This window comes from Penaeus japonicus, unplaced genomic scaffold (assembly GCF_977035675.1).
Source record: "Penaeus japonicus unplaced genomic scaffold, GWHDUDI00000001_assembly GWHDUDI00000026, whole genome shotgun sequence".
In the NCBI taxonomy this organism is placed as follows: Eukaryota; Metazoa; Arthropoda; class Malacostraca; order Decapoda; family Penaeidae; genus Penaeus; species Penaeus japonicus.
Window position 1 is genome coordinate 18,622,544 of NW_028234428.1, and position 17,500 is coordinate 18,640,043.

The following is a 17,500-nucleotide window of genomic DNA, read 5'->3' on the forward strand; positions in this document are numbered from 1 at the left end:
CTGCATATATTACTGAGTTATTTTAACCCTCTCTGGACGGGTGGTACAGTACTGTACCGCGCATTCAAAAGCCCAGTGGCCGGACGGCACAGTATTGTGCCCGCCATTTAATTTATTTAGGCCTAATAATTTGAACGCCCCAGCATTGGGACATTCAAGGCTGGAATGCCCCTGTCATAAGTGGGTTAAAAATGGATTTTAATATTTTTAATCTCAAACATATTTTTGTACTCCTTGTGATGTAAAGTGCTTCAGTTAAAGTAGTATTTTGTAATATGAAATAATTAAACAAAACTAAAATAATTTAGAAGAGCATGAGGCACCTGTGCCTTGGTACAATACCAAAAATCTCGTAATAGGAATGAAGTCTGTCTCTTTATTACACTTAGTGACAGGCAATTCTTAGCTGATTTTGTGAATATTCAATCTCTGTTTTATTACTTTGAAGGCCAACATACTTATGAATGCCATACAAGTAGTTTGCTTCAGAATGGAACTTGACAAATGTTAATATCACATCTTATGCTAAATGGAAAGGCAAATAAGAAAATGGACATTAGACTCCCTGAAGTAGTCATTAGCATTGCTCTTATTAACATTAATATTAGCATGACAACAGTACTTAAACTTAAAACAAAAACAAACAAAAAATAAAGAATTACATTAACAAAGACATATAAAGAAATAATAAACTAACAATGAATATAATGTGATATATCTGTAAAACTAAATAAATCTAAAATGAAAAGTAGGGCAGACAAAAATGTAAACAAGAAACAAATCAGAAAAAAAGCAATACTAATGACAATGGTATGTAAAACCATAACAGCTATAATAATTAATAGAATACAAAACTATGGTTATCTTCAGAACTCAGAATATACAAAAATAGCAATATATAAAAACAATCAGCTGCTCCTTTAAAATCCAAAAATATTCTGTTGAAAGGAATTTCCCAATAACCTTTTATTTTTAGCTAACAGAAGGTGTAATTCTGTTGTTTTTCAACACTATTTGACAAATACAATATCTTCCTTAATACTGAATTCTGCAAACAAAAAATTGATTCAAACATAAGCACTTTCAAAAATGCTGATATATATTATTGGGGCAAAATTTAAAAGTAAATAACATATAAATATAATTGTGCACACACTTTTAAATACAATTTTCTTCTTACAAGGAAATGAAATGTCTGAAACAGGGTTTCTATTCTGTGACATTTTAATACAAGAAAGAAAGAAAGAAAAAAAAAAAATGGAAAAGGAAAAATGCATACAACAGAAATCTGATGGAAAACTATGATGGTGAGTGTTGTGAGGTGTGGGGACTCTGACTCACACATGTACCTGAGCCAGAGATTGTTTGCTTGTGTGAAAACAAATTTTGCAAAATATATAGTACTTGAATGTAAGTTTTATTGTACTGTAATATAATCTGACTTTGGTATCTTTCATTTAAAAAAATATACAAATATAATAATACTAAATGTCCATACAGTGGAACACTGAATATCCAGAAAACTTATCTATGTACATAAACAGACAAACACTGAATTAAATCAAAGAAAAATTCCTATTAGTCAGTCACAGAACTTAGCATCTCTGGACCTATCTGACAATGACTATGGGTAACATCCTAGCATTTCTCAAATATCTTTAATTACAATGTTATAATTCTTGTTATTGATCTAACATGTCCTTCAGAAAGTGCAATAATACTTCTAATAGCAGGAATAAATATGTTACTCTATTTCCAAAGGGTGATGAGTTTAAACAAATATTGTTTAGCATCTGGACAAAAGTGAAGACTACATTTCAAAAGTGGTTATTGTTGCTCCATAAAATAAATAGTAATATAGGATCATATATACTGAAAAAGCATTAGTCATTCCAGGGTAAAAAAAACATGGTTTAGTATTTGTACCAAGAATAAGAACAAAAGTGTTGTTAACCCTCTCTGGACGGGTGGTACAGTACTGTACCACGCATTCAAAAGCCCAGTGGCCGGGCGGCACAGTATTGTGCCAGCCATTCAATTGATTTAGGCCTAATAATTCGAACGCCCCGGCATTGGGACATTCAAGGCTGGAATGCCCCCGTCGTAAGTGGGTTAATCTGATATTCTAAACAGACCTACTTATCTGTAAAAGTCTTTCACATACTGAAAAAAAGAAGATGATCAGAGTTCCACTGCATTCCAATTAAACTATCTGATATATCATTTCCCATTTTTTATTTATTTTCAATTAATAAAAGTTCCCAAACATAAATACATAACAAGAAAAGGGAAATAATAAAACTGCATCTTAGACAATTATTTCCTTATACACTGACACACATATGCATAACACACAGAAAAAGAAAGAATTTCATTTATTCATATTTATGTGCATGTATGTGTGTGTGCTTGAGTGTTTATATAATGACATGTTCACATTTTATCACTGAATATTTATCATAACAATAATAATTGTAAAAGAAAAATAGACGACCTTTGATACATACCAAAAAACAAGAAGTAGCACCGCCCAATCACCAAAGACCCAAATTAATATTTCCTACAAAAATAATGATGTGGATATGCTAAGTTCTAAAGCCTTTCAAGAGATTTCATTATCAAGGCACACTGAATTAGTATCTAGATCAGAGGAATTTCTTATATAAGCAAATCATTAATAAATATAATCAACAGACAGAGAGCACACACAAATTACAAATAATCCTCCATGGCATATTCCTAGTCTCGTCACAACACTTCCTCCACACTCCCCTTCCATCCCTCTCTACCTCCTGAATGGCGAGGCCCTAACGAAAGAGCCTGCTTGCATTTTCGGAGGCGGAGCCAAAGCTGACTTTTCCATAGGCTTAACTGTAGGGTCCATGCCTAAACTCTGACTACTTGGAGTGATAACTGGTCTGCCTCCAATAATACGAGGACTTGCATAAGCCTGGTTTAGGGGCATGTTGCTCAAACTTGGTTCCTGCAAAGGGTTAAGACCATGATCTACAGTCGCAGTGCTGGTTGGAGGAGAAGTAAACAGTGGAACGGGATCACTTGGTGGGGGCGTTGGAGCTGTGGGTTTTGAACCGTGATGAGAAAGAGTCATGCTTGCTGTATCAAACATGGGTGGACTCGAGGGGGAGAGCGAGCCAGAGCCGAGAGCTGAGTCACCATCTCCGTGGGTTATTTGCTGGCCCAGCTGACTCTGCTCATTGTCACAAGTGATCCCATGGGGTCCATAAAGTTCCTTGAGAATAAGGAGCATTGTATCTTCAGATTCCCTGAGAAATAAATAAATAGATAAAGAAATAAATATAAAAATATATAAAAAATAATGATGATAAATAAATTCTTATCCAATAAATAACTTATTTAAATTGTTCTTAAGCCAAGTTCACATTCCTATCATTATTCTACTGAGCTTTTTGCCTAACAAAGCATTCTAAGAAAAAGAATTTTATCAAAAATACCACAAACTGATTTACTCCAATTCTGTGCAATAGATAAAATTACAATGATAACTTCAGTCAATCTTCACTACAAAATGGAAACTGGCTATCTCAGTAATTGAGGAGTGGCAAAGAGCAAGCTAGGAAGGAAGAAGTTACTCGTAAAACCAAACTGCTTACTCCTGTTGACATGTTGATTAAATATCACAGTTCTGTGGTGTAAAGAGACCATAGGCTATCTATTCTTTATGTCAGTTATATCCTATACTTTTCTGGATACTACTAACGCAGTGCTTGTGGTCAATGGGCACTGAAAATAGGAATGAATGGCTGTGTATTTGAAGAATGAGGAAAATGGCAAATGTAGAAAAGAGGTTATATTTAAGAATAATTATTTAGAAAAAAAGAAAATCAAAACAAGGAAACAACTGTGCTCTCCTAGTATCTTTCTTTCTTTTAATTATTTGCTCGATTTAGTAAACAAAAACATTTTCAAGTTGCTCTTTTCTTGAAGATAGATAGATATGTTAAAAAGAGAGTTTACTTTCTTTGACAATCTACTATAGTTATAATGAAGTAAGATGCAAAAGATAGATAAAGGACAAATTACAGAACCAAAAAAAAAGTATTCTAATATGGTTCTCTTCTTACCAGTAGGTAACATGGGCCTGAAGAGCAAAAATGTACTCATTAAAGCTTTCGTATGGTTTCTCTTGGAGGACATAATCAATTCTGCGTCCCTGATTCAAACGTCCAACTGGGATCTTCAACTCTCCAGAGGCTCCTTGTTGTGACTCTTCATCCGACAAGAAAAGCTTCTCAGCCAGGGCCTAAGAGGAAAAGGAATATTGCTGTTTTTTCCAACCAAGTGGGAAGAAATATGAATTTACAGAGCCATATCAGTCCTTTTAAATATACAGAATATAAGAACGTTATTCTGGAGTATCAGACTTGATAGTTCTTCCAAAACTGACCTCATCCACTTCCTTCTCTAAACTTGTATTTGTGGATGTGGAGCTACCTCTGTAAAATTCATATAGTCGATTCCAAGTGCCCTGTATGGAGTCCACAATTTTCTGTTTAAATTCAGTGCCAACTCGTTCTATGGTTTCCTTCAACTCTGTTAATGAAAAGTTTTTGTATAATTAGCTGTAAAGACCATGAAATATATCCAGTATATTTTTACATTTTTCTCCTTCATTTTATCTTCTGGATTTAATGTTGTCTCAGAGATCTTGTTAACATCACTACAGAAAACAGACAAGAAACTAAAATACTATGATTATTCACAAAGAATAAATAACCAGTTTAGTCAATATCTGAAATCAGTGCTGGAAATCAGTCTTATTTACATAGTCCCTTACAGTATCTGAATCTATATAGATTAATTATAAGGTATCACAACAGATTATGCTCACCCAAATGCATTCTTTTTCTTCCCTTGTGGTGGGGTATCAGAACAGGTCGCAGATCAGTGAGACTTGGATCGATAAGAGTCTCAAGACGGTACGCCACAGGGTCAAATGGGTGAAAAATGTTAAAGACTCGCTTGCAAGTGGGCAGCTCAAAATCCACACCTATTGTGTCTATACCTCGAACTGTGATGAACATACCTGAAAGATGGGGGAAGTGTTAAATGAAAATTAATAAATATATACATAGACACTAATATCAAACTTGGTATCGAATTGGAATTACCTTATATTATTCAGCACTGTCACTGAGGGTTGGTAGGCTAGTGATAAAATAGAGAAAAACTTCCGAGCTAGAATATTTCATGAAATAATAAGATGGATGACCTGCAGGGTGCACTGGCTCTAAATTTTTTGGGCTAAGATGGTTTCCAAGAACAGCATATTTTCCAAAGATGCTTACCAATGGGAGATCCCATGAGGAAGAATGCATCTGGTTTGAATGAGATCTGTGGGTAAGTGATTGATGGTTGGCCTGTTCCCTGGCCACCCATGACATAGTTCACTGGAGATGTAACCGAGTCCGTGCGGTCTCTTGAACAAACACTGTGGTCCTCCTGACAAGGGATATAGAGTTAGAAAGGAAGAAATATGGAAAGAAAGACATAAAAGAAAAAAGCAATGAGACATACGGTAGATCCTCCTATAACTTGGCGTTGGGTAACACAAATTTGAACTAACACAGCATCAGTAGTGCAACACTTTAATATGTATTATGGTAAGCTTGCAATCAAACACCAATGGGTGTAGAAAATCATATTTAGCACTCATTACATGTACATATGAGTATGTACATGTACCTCATGACATGATATGACATGATATCATGGGTTATCAACAAATTAGAAATAGTATTGCATTGGCAATATTTTGCTTTATTCTATTTTTTGGCCAACCACATTTGATTTTACAATAGTTTTTTTACTCAGATCTTTTTATTCAAATGATCAAGAAGCAGAAATTACTATGATGTCATCGATATCACGTAGTTTTCTGTGACACCATTTTTTTTACTCAAGCACCTAAACTAAAGCAAGAGAGTCATGAAATTATGTAAAATGATTATATTTAAGAACAATACAGCGATCTCAGCATGTCACAACTGCCCCTCCAGGGACGAGAAAATGCACGATGTCTCAGTATGTTACCCGGGTCCAGAGATATTTTTGGGCCATATGATAGGACATTAACCGGCATGAATGTGTTAACCCACTCACGACGGGGGCATTCCAGCCTTGCATGTTACAATGCCGGGGCTCTCGAACGCTTAGGCCTAAATCAATCAAATGACTGGCACCATATGGTGCCACCCGGCAACCGGGCCCTTGAATGAGCGGTACCATAGTGTACCACCTGTCCAGAGAGGGTTAAGCTTGCTGAGAGCTATTTGCTCACACTGTTCTAACCAAGAAAATCTTCAGAAGAGTATAGCTATTCTTGTGCTCTCAATTTCTAGTCTGAGTGAAATTTTTGAACTCAAAATACATGTGCTGGATTATGAGAGTTAATCAGTCTAATCAATCAGTAAAAAGTATATATTTAAACTAATAGTTTTTAAGTATTTGATTTTAAATACTGAAAATCAATCTTTTCATAAAAAAAAGAAAAAAAAAAAAAAAAAAAAAAATACATTTCCACCTTCTTAATTAATTTTTATTTGTCAGAGTAGAAAGATGACTTGCACAGAACTATAAAAATGAGAAAAGCTCACTGTGAACACATCACTGAACAGCATGAACTATTTTTAGATTATTTTTAGATCTTTTATTTTTAGATCTATCAATGTTACCATCTGTTTTAATTCCATTAATGCCATGGAAATTCATACCTTCTTTGATGGGAGCTTTTACCATGCTAGAAGTATCTATGTCACTTTTCTTAATAATTAAAATGGAATCCAAGAATTCTAACCTCAAATTCTAAGCTTTTCGGTCTGACAGGGAGCAGTTACATAATCTTAATAGTGTACCTTGCTCACCTCTTTTCAAATAAGAATAAAAAGTGGCAAGAATGGTTATCATACTTATCAAAATTGATAATAATAGTAATGTAAAAAAAAATCATGTAAAAAACAATGATGATAATAATAACAATAACAAGAACAGGAGCACTAGCACATGCATCCTTACCATTGCCGGGGAAGGTTCAGTATTTGGTGAATCTCCCATATTTGGAGACTGATGCATGAGGACGTCAAACAAAATGACAGAGCCAAGTGAATGTCCACCCAGGGAGACGGGTCCATCGAAGGATGGATTGCGCTCACAGAACAATGTATACAGGCGGTTTAACTCAGATGCGACAGTATCTATAATATGCTAAAAAGACAAAAACATCAGCAGAACAGTGGGAATAAATCAGAATTTTAAAGATATTATTGCCATTATTAATATTGATTCCTTCTTTGGTTGGTTTGTTTTCTAGAGTAAATCTACTGTAAATCACAAACTTTTCAGCCTACAAACACACAACCACTCTATAAAATCAAACATTTAATATGTCTAATAAATGGATTCCTCATGTTGGACTAGTTGCCTAGCCCTATAAAAAGAGCCCTTATATAAATTCTTATTCATGGTTTCATAAAAAGTTAAACATGACAGTTGGATTCCATTTTCTTGGATTCTATTTTTTTGCAACATTATTGTTCTCCGTCCTCGTACCTGACAGTAGATTGGGCTGGTAAAAAGGAGAACATCCAATATGGTATCATTGGTAAATTCACGTAGTTTAGGAATTGATCTTAAAGTTATAGGCTTCAACTTCTCATCTATTCCAGTTGCATCGCCATGAAGAGCCTGAAAAGAGATATTCCATATTATTCAGATTTGGCTAAACATAAATTTCATGGACAAAAGTACTTAACATTATTCATCAGTCATTCTTGATTCCATAAAAGTTACCTTCAACCATTTTCTTTTTATGTGATTAAAGAACCATTGCTTATCATTATGCTCAGGAATATATGGAAGATGACTACATGCCTTATGCCAGGATACAGGTAATATTTCAACTCTTCCAATCACACCCATATCAACTGACTGCTTGAAGTGTGTATTCAGCAACTGTTGGCCCAACTTCCGGAAATCATCGACTGGAAGAAAAATAAAACATAATTCACTACAGTCTTAAATACTATACTTTGTGATGTTGTTATCAATACTGCTTAACAAGTTTAGCTGAAAATATGGATGAATATTTTGATGTTTACTACACATTATAATGTAACCTGTTATAATATTTTCTGTCTTGTACTGCATCTTTTTCCTTTCTTTTTACTGTGAAGGAGAACAAGGTCATTCTTAAAGGAATAAAATCCCAGTAGGTAACCATGTAGCTACGAAAACAATTCTTCTCCCATGAGAAATTCTTTCCAATTTGCACATTGCACCATCATCAGGACACCAATTTTCTAAGACCAACACTATCTTGTAATGATGTTAGAAGAGTTTCCCCAAAATTTGCTTTTCCTTCTTTGTTTCTTCTTCTAGGTTCAAAATGAGGTAATAATCTGGATAGAAAGGAACAGTGAGTTCTAGTCAGACATCTTTCATAAATTAAAGTTAACCAATGGCAACTCTGGAATTGAATATAAAGCTATTTGCCAATGATTTTTAATAATTATGGTAAAGATATTTTTCCTTGGCCTATGCATATGAAAACCCTGATTAACCCAGACAAAATACTGAGGAAACTCAAGGAAGGTAGTGCCCATGGTGCAAATTAAATTTTTCTGCTCAAGTGCAAAAAGAAAGATTCATGTACCATACAAGGTTTTCACAAATGGAGAAATCCTTTTTTTTAATCAAAATATAAATCAAGAACATAACTTAAATCTGGGTGTATTTGCTTCAATTTATAGATATATTTGCATTACTTAATCTAGTGTACTTCAATAGCTACATATACTTATCTTATTCAGCAAAGTAAATCTACATATATATCAAATTTAGGCAAAACAAGTTTTTATGCCCCCCAAAAAAGAATAACCTTACCACACTGCTCTACAGGTCTGAAGCGCAAATCGCAAACAGATCCTATGCCATGGACAAGGAACAAAAGATGGTCTATCTTCTCTGCTTCACCATCGGCAATGTCAAAATCTTCAGTTCCTCGTTTCACTGTCAGAGGTGCCTGAGAGCCCTGGTACAGGAATAAATTTTAAAATCAAGAAAAAAAATGTTATTATGGAAGATGCTAAATGTTAAAGTAAATAAATGTCTTATGGCTAATTAAATTTCTACAATATTTTGATATTCTTCAACATACCAGATAACAAGTGCATACAGCCTCCATGTACGAGATCTCCCCCGGCATGATGCTGCATTGCGCAACTGAGATTTTACTCATGAAGTGACATGACATGGGTGAAAAAATGTGGTGGCAATAACTGCACGCCTGATGATCAAGCATGTAGTGGCTGGCTGCAGCCAGACTGGGCGAATAGCCTGAGGCGTTAGGCTTATGCACTTGAAGTATCCCAGTGTTTAGACAAAACTGCCCCGTCAGAAACGAGTTAAGTACACAAAAGTCTAAATGACTTGTAAATCATATGTTAATGTTTATAAAATGACACAAAAGAGAAAACTCAAAAAGATAAAAGCTGGATTATTTCTTTAGCAATTAAAGGACTTATTTGGTTGGCGTAGAAAATAAGATGTAAAATTTATATCTAATGCCATTAGGTGTATATGATTGTACTGATTTTTCTGGTCACCTTGAAGGCATTGCATTGACTATACTTAAATATGATCACTTGGCTGATTCAGCTGAATTATCAGATTTTAAAAGGACCTGAACAGGAGTTCAAAATGCTGCTTCCATGATGAAAGGTGTAGATCCATTTCTGTGTTAGCAGGTGATGTGAACAAGAAATTTTGCCAAAAGTCAGGCAAAAGTAATGTGTTGACTTTTTACTTTTTAGAACTTTTATTTGATTATTTTTTTTTTACAATTACATCAAAGGGAAGTATGTCTCATGTATATTCTATATGCTTCATGTTTCCTTTCTTTGATTCTATAGAATAACAAAGATATAGAAAGGAAAGAAAGAAAAAATCAAATAAAAATAAAATGGATTCTATGAGGTGAGGAGATTTTTTGTATTTTTTTACATTTGTTTGACAAATCAAGAAAAATGTGTCAATACAAATGTAACTGCAATGAGTATATACATATGTAACTGCAAAAAGTGCATTTAGAGGGAGAGATCATGACATGATAGGACGTCATTTGGCGGGAGTGAAATATTCCCATGACGTGATATCATATCATTCGGCGCAATATTTAGTGACTGATAATAGAAATTATCTTTACAAATACTATTATTATTGTAATATTTAGCAAAGAAAGAGAAAAGAAAACTAATCTATATCACTAACTTACATTGACAGAGATCCCAGTGGGAAAGTCTCCCTCAACTCCCTGATAGTGAAGCATGACTCGCGAAGAGTGAATCATTATCCTGTCACCATCCTTGAGATCCACCTGCTTGTGCCAATGGCCACATGTTACTGCATCCCGGTATTCTTCCTAGAGAAAAAGAGGAAATGCAGAAATCTTTAAATTTTGGTCTTGGAAGAGCTCTTTTCTTTGTTATCACTAAGTTGGGTAAAACACAAATTGACATGTGAAACTAAAATACACAAACACACACACACAAACACTCATGCTTGAATACATGCACAAGCACACTCAAACATTCACCCCCTTATTTTCTAACAAACCCATACCCATATACTCTCAAGTATTAATGGCAGCACAAAATGAATTCACAAAATATGGTGTTCTCACCTCTAATTTTTCTGCCACATCTTCCTCATAGGGTGTAGGCTGTGCATCTAGTGGACCTTTCTTGAACCAACTACAACGTCGCACAGGGCAAGGTTCAGTATCATCCCAGAACACGGCTCTGCGCAACCTCTCACTTATGCACACATCATGGCGACCACCATCTGTTGCCAAGATATCTGTGCTACCTGTGAAGAGACAATAAGGTACACTGATTGATTGATGAAGATAGATTGAATGAAAAAAAAAAGGTAGATAAACAGGCAGACAGATTAGATGTTTATAATTGAAAGTGTGAGGGGTGTTATGTATTGTCATATTGTAATATCAAACATTCCTGTTAATCCATATCATAGTGGAGTTACTAACATAGAATTAACCCATTAGCAGCGGATGGCATGATTTGCTGCAAAGGCAGAGTTGGTCATAGCCGCAGATGGCATCGTGCCAGACATGTAAAACAGCCATCCTACTGCACAGACCTTTTTTTAATACCGCAACCAATGGGTTAATAAGTATCGCTTTGGATCTGCATATTGTTTTCTGATACATGCCGCCTATCATTAAATATGTATAACTAATCCCTGTTGTCAAGAGCAATAACAATGGCATGTATCAGACACCACTAGACTGTTTAAACCGTTAACGATGGGTGACTAGATATCACGTCTAGTGGTTTTTGGGCCACACGCCGGGGACGCGTTATTTTGTCCAGCCTGCTGGCTCGCGGCCAGAGCAGCTGAGAATCCTGACGCATTAGGCTTATGTGTTTTTAAGACAAAATGGAACAGGTTAATTACGACCTTATACCCTGATCAGAAATTGCAACAATGACGGCATAGTACATGAGAAAGAAATCTACAATATAAGATATTTCACAGTCAACATACAAGATAGAGGGGAAAGGCAGATATAGAAGGAAAGTGGGATAATATACAGTTGAATATATAAATAAAAAATGTATAATTCAACACAATATGAAGTGAATACTCTGTTCATACTTAAAATATCATATATCCAAAGTACTATCCATTCTAATAATGAAAATAAACAAATTTTCTGATAGTTGATATTCCTCCCTGTCTTCCAATGAACTCACCTTACTATCCATACCTTCTGAAATTCTCCTTCTTTGTTAGGAGTAAGCAGAATAATAATGTCTCCTGTTTCATATTTTTTACACATTCATTGGAGGCAAACCTGGCTCTTATACATTGCTTCACATAATGAATGCAAATAAGATTAAACAAACATCATGCCTCTGTCAATGAACTGACCTGTTTGATGAGCATCTTCTAAATTAAAGGAATCTGTAAAGCTGAAAGGCTTCCACACAGGAGGCTGGCCAACAGCATAGAACCAGTGATGCATCACTGGGTGGTACATGCCATCCTGGTTGGGTGGATTAATTGCCTGAAATATGAAAGTCATGTAACAAACTGTGGATGAAAACATCAATGATATAATCGTATATGCATGTGCGTGCGTGTATGTTTGCGTGTGTGCGTCTTTGCATATACTGAACAGGTATTACACTAATTACCTGTGAATTGATAGTCTACATACTTTCCATTAGAGAAATTCAAACAAAATGGAGGACAAGATGGAGTCTCAAAATACCACTGCAGTGAACACAAGAAACAGAAGAAATAAAGAAAAAAAAATATATGAATGCCTAAAAAGCAAAAAATATCAGGACAGAATGAGTATATGCATACATAACTATTTAAATTGTGTATTTAGAGGGAGAGATCATGATGTGATAGGTCACCATCTGACCGGAGCAAAATATTCCCATGATGTGTTAGCATGTCATCCAGCGAGAATGGGTTAAGCAATAATATTTCTTAAATTCTAAATACACAGCCTCTACATATATTAATGATTAATCAAAACTATTAGTACAGTCTATACTGTCCTTTGTTAATGTTTGTCCTTATGAATCACAATGGGAAAAAAAACTAAAATATTTACCATATTCTCAAACGATGCTGGAATAACTGTAGCTTGTGATGTCGCAGAGAATTCTTCTGTACTTGAAGGAGGAACTGAAGTTTGGCTTGGTTGTGGACCCAGATTTACAGAACTCAGCTTTATATCCTCTGGGGATGTTCCAAAGGGTATACTTGATATTGATGCAAACATACTATTAACTGGTGACTGATTATTAGTTGGGGATACACTGTTAGTACTGAAAGAAGACATGGGTGATCCATACACTGAGGTTGGTGTTGGGAGCATATTTGGAGGTGCACTGGGTGAGAGAGAGTCCTCAGCCCCTGTACTGTAGGGACCTCCAGATGCCATCAAGCTAGAAGGGCTTTTGGCTGAGCTTGCCATAGGCTGTTGTGCTACATACTTGTTCCTTGGTCGACGCAAGAAATTACTACCTGTAAGAATACACACAGGCTAAAAATACCCACAAATAACACTGGGACAGTTTTAAAATACCCATACATAATTATAGTGCTCCCAACTGGGTTAGTCAATTAACTTTCATACTTAGATAACAGAAAGCTACTGATGAGAAAGAGAGGGAGAAGGAGGGAGAGGGAAAATGAGAGAGAGAATGAGAGAGAGTGAGATTGAGAGTGAAAATGAAAGTGAAAGTGAGAGTGAGAGAGAGAGAGAGAGAGAGAGAGAGAGAGAGAGAGAGAGAGAGAGAGAGAGAGAGAGAGAGAGAGAGAGAGAGAGAGAGAGAGAGAGAGAGAGAGAGAGAGAGAGGGAGAGAGAGAGAGAGGGAGGAAAGAGGGAGAGAGAGAGCAAAGAGAGAAGAGAGGGAAAGAGAGGAGAGAGCGGAAAGAGAGAGAGAGGGAGAGAGGAGAGGGAGAGAGAGAAAGAGGAGAGGGAAAGAGAGGGAGAGAGAGGGAAAGAGAGGGAGAGAGAGGGAGAGAGAGGGAGAGGGAGAGAGAGGGAGATGGAGAGGGAGAGGGAGAGGGAGGGAGAGAGTGAGAGAGAGGGAGGGAGAGAGGGCGGGAGAGAGGACGGGAGAGAGGACAGGAGAGAGGACAGGAGAGAGGGAGAGAGGGCAGGAGAGAAGGAGAGAGGGAGGGAGAGAGAGTGAGAGAAAGAAATAATGAGAGAGAGAAATAGTGAGAGAGAGAGAAAGAGTAAGAAAGAAAGAAAGAGTGAGAGTGAGAGAGAGAGAGAAAGGGAAAATTTACCTTGTTTAACTATGACTGTTACTAAAAAATCATGCAATTATACCAGGAATGCATGGAAAAGCAGGAATATTCATAATAAATACATTATAATCTAAACCTAAAAGTCTCATACAAAACTATTGCATAAATATGGTAGTTCCTATTACAAAATAATAAGTGTAATATCTACCTGAAAAATACCAATATATCTTTATTTGGGACAAGTTATACAGGTAAAGCAAAATATCCTTGTATGTATGTTTGGTAGTATCCCACACCCAAAAGTCTGAAAAACAAGTAGCAAAGAAAGACACCCATAATTCACAAAGTACAAGTCCACTTCAAATACAATTTCCCCCCACACTGTAACTTACCTTTTTGATCTGCTCCATTAGGAGCCTGAATATTTGGAGAGAATCCTGTTGGGGGAGGCCCAATCACAGAGCTGAGAGCTGGTGATACAGAGGGCTGTATTCCTCCTGAAGGTGTAGATGCAGGTGGGGGGATAGGAAGTACACTGCTGACTGGGGCTAAAGGTACTGACGAGACAGGTGGTGGACCAAGTGGTGGCATGCCCACTGGCGGTCTTGTTGGTGGCAGCCTCACAGGCGGGTCTAAAGACGTCGGGCGAGGTAAAGGAGGGGCTGCTCCTGGGAAGCTTGAAGTTATGGGTTTAGGAGCATAGGGCAGCTGTGTGGTTACTGGGGTTGGGTTGACTGAAGGTGTTACAGATGACAAAGGTTGTACTCCTGAGCTGACAGGAGATGTTGCATAAGGGTGTGCTGGGGGTCCATGGCCAATCCCTGAAGTGCCTGATGGTGGAAATGTAATATCCTGACTGGCTTCTACTCCAGTCTGTAATTTGGCTGCATCTCCTTCAGCTGATCCCTGTCCAAGGAAGCTGTCAGCCTCCTCCACATCTGAAAATAAACATTATAATTAATTAGCATACAGCCTTGAGATTTAAGCACTTCTATGTAAGTAATATGACAATCACAATAATTTTGAAAATCTTATGGTCGATCCCTATTGCAATGAGCATTAATATAATATCTTTAGAAATATCTTTTCATGATCAATGTTTTTGAATTGATCTATATTACAATTACATTAGATTTTCTGTCTCAATAAAAACCTTCTGAATTTACTTTACAAATAAAATAACTCTTTGGTGAATGTTTAACAGACAACCATAGCAGCTTTCAAAATTGGTCTTTTTTTCTTGTAGCTAAAATGTGATATAACCATACCCATATGAAACATTCTGTGACTGAAGGTCTACAATTATATCCTCTTAACCCGTTAACATCAGGTGACAAGGTATCACATTGAGTGGTGGCAGGTCCAGATGCCAGGGGCGAGATATTTCATCTTAGCTATTCTCCTGGCCGGCGTGCCGGGTGATCGGGCGTATAACTCTTGGCCACAGTCAGTATGGGTGAATAGCCCAAGGCATTAGGCTTACGCATATGAAATATCTCATTTTAACCATTTGGAGCCAAAACAGCCCATTAACGTCAGTAACAAGATATCACCTTGAGTGGTGGCAGGACCAGCTGCTGGGGACGAGTTATTTTGTCATGAATATCCTTCTGGCTGGTGTGCCAGATGACTGGGCACATATCGCTTGGACGTGGCCAGAGCGAGCAAGTAGTAATGCTTAACCCATTCTTGCTGGCTGACGTGCTGTCACATTTTGTATTTTTTGGGTCAGATGCCGGCGACGCGATATTTAGGCAAGGCCAGCATGCCAAGTGAGTGAGCGGACAGCCCAGGCTCATGGCTAGTGCGCCCGAGAATCCTGAGACATTAGGCTTATACGTTTGAAACCCTGGCATTCCAACCATTTAGAGCTGGAATAGCCCCGGCGTGAATGGGTTCAGCATTTGAAATATTCCAGAGTTTCCACCATTTGGAGCTAAAACAACCCCATCAGCAATGGATTAATGCTAGGTATCCTTTACATACGTCATGGTGATTTTGATGTTTCCACCTGGCATGAAGGGGTATCCCCTTGCTTCTATTGAAATCTCCATGGGCTTAATGGTCAGCAGTGGGAATGGGTTCATTCCAGCCTCACAAATTGTTAAGCAAGCATTGAGACCTCCATGATCTGGCACAGACTAACACAGCCCCTTCAATTACATTATTGCAAGATAAGAGCTTGGACTAGTTCCTTATCTGGCAATAAAGTCCTAGATAGGTCTATAAAAATATAAGGAGTGTAAATATATAGTGAAAGTTTGCTGGCCTTAAATGGGGTGAAGAGATCAGTGATAGACAATGTCTTAGATTTCACTGGTCTCGCAATTTGACGTACTGTTTACCTTATGCTATATAGATGTTCAAAGCTGCTGCTATACCTTTTTAAATTTTATGAAAATATAAGTCTGCTCTGCAACAGCTACTTGATATCGTCCTGTCACATTGGAATGTTTGTAGCAGTCGCCCTTTAAATAAATAATGACCTCTAACATTGACAAGTTCTAAGACCAACATATGATGGACAAACTTTTGTACGGCTGTGGCAGTTTACTTTAGTGAATGAACCTCTCTCTCAATAGCTGGCGACGATGAAATCCAAACGTAAAGGAAATTACTATAAAGAGTTATCCATGGAAGTTACACGGACAATAAGAACAACGTTATCAATATGTTCATCTTTATCAGGACATGACGTAATCAGAGGGTGTTTTTACCATTAGAGACGTTCTGCGTCTCATTTTGAGAAGGTGGAATAAGTACTGCTGGAGTTGGAAAATTATCAAAAGCAGTGCTGCTGTTCGCTGAAAACAGCAAAGGATTGACAGTTTGCCTGTTGGCCATCTTTCGTGGCCGGAGATGACGTCATTCAGTGTTGACAATAACAATAGGGATCATCAGTATAAAATCACAGAATGTATAGAAGGTGACGAAAACAGAATATTGTCAAATAAATCGACTGGCGTAATATATATATATATATATATATATATATATATATATATATATATATATATATATATATAGAGAGAGAGAGAGAGAGAGAGAGAGAGAGAGAGAGAGCGAGAGAGAGCGAGAGAGAGAGCGAGAGAGAGCGAGAGAGAGAGAGAGAGAGATTGAGAGAGGGAGAGAGGGAGAGAGGGAGCGAAAGAGAGATTGAGAGAGGGAGAGAGGAAGAGAGGAAGAGAGGAAGAGAGAGAGAGAGAGAGAGAGAGAGAGAGAGAGAGAGAGAGAGAGAGAGAGAGAGAGAGAGAGAGAGAGAGAGAGAGAGAGAGAGAGAGAGAGAGAGAGAGAGAGATTTGATTTTGATATGTTTATTCATACTATATATATTGTATACACATGAATAGGCATAGGAACTATGCCTAAATGATTTGTACAGTTCATATTAGATTCTGAGACGTATATTGTTGTTAAAGCAGATATTACTGTGACCCTGTCAATCAATAAGCTAGGGCAAAGCTATACACAAGACATAGTAGTGCATGTATATCGAGAGAGAGAGAGAGAGAGAGAGAGAGAGAGAGAGAGAGAGAGAGAGAGAGAGAGAGAGAGAGAGAGAGAGAGGAGAGAGAGAGAGAGAAGAGAGAGAGAGAGAAGAGAGAGAGAGAGGAGAGAGAGAGAGAGGAGGAGAGAAGAGAGAGAGAGAGAGAGAGAGAGG

The 17,500-nt window shown here is 37.1% G+C and overlaps 1 protein-coding gene across 9 annotated transcripts in view; it reads right to left on the bottom strand.

Moving 5' to 3' along the window:
• PAPLA1 (Phosphatidic Acid Phospholipase A1) overlaps positions 1-17,500 on the bottom strand; it is a 22,225-nt gene that overhangs the window by 1,305 nt on the left and 3,420 nt on the right. Inside the window, exons 1-15 of one of the 9 annotated variants that reach the window (XM_043029462.2) lie at positions 16,557-16,715; positions 14,232-14,777; positions 12,689-12,816; positions 11,992-12,127; positions 10,718-10,902; positions 10,310-10,456; positions 8,920-9,067; positions 7,909-8,018; positions 7,588-7,722; positions 7,054-7,242; positions 5,328-5,481; positions 4,871-5,065; positions 4,427-4,572; positions 4,104-4,282; positions 1-3,284 (exon numbers count right to left, since the gene is read on the bottom strand). The exon at positions 1-3,284 is cut by the window's left edge and continues 1,305 nt beyond it. In XM_043029462.2, the coding sequence (XP_042885396.2) occupies positions 2,786-3,284; positions 4,104-4,282; positions 4,427-4,572; positions 4,871-5,065; positions 5,328-5,481; positions 7,054-7,242; positions 7,588-7,722; positions 7,909-8,018; positions 8,920-9,067; positions 10,310-10,456; positions 10,718-10,902; positions 11,992-12,127; positions 12,689-12,816; positions 14,232-14,777; positions 16,557-16,683 (3,024 nt within the window). In that variant the 5' untranslated portion in view covers positions 16,684-16,715 and the 3' untranslated portion in view covers positions 1-2,785. Of the gene's footprint in view, positions 3,285-4,103; positions 4,283-4,426; positions 4,573-4,870; positions 5,066-5,327; positions 5,482-7,053; positions 7,243-7,587; positions 7,723-7,908; positions 8,019-8,919; positions 9,068-10,309; positions 10,457-10,717; positions 10,903-11,991; positions 12,128-12,688; positions 13,105-14,231; positions 14,778-15,107; positions 15,127-15,825; positions 15,992-16,184; positions 16,516-16,556; positions 16,716-17,500 lie in introns of those variants that run through there. The other 8 variants (XM_043029460.2, XM_043029464.2, XM_043029466.2 and 5 more) reach the window with 8 other exon arrangements.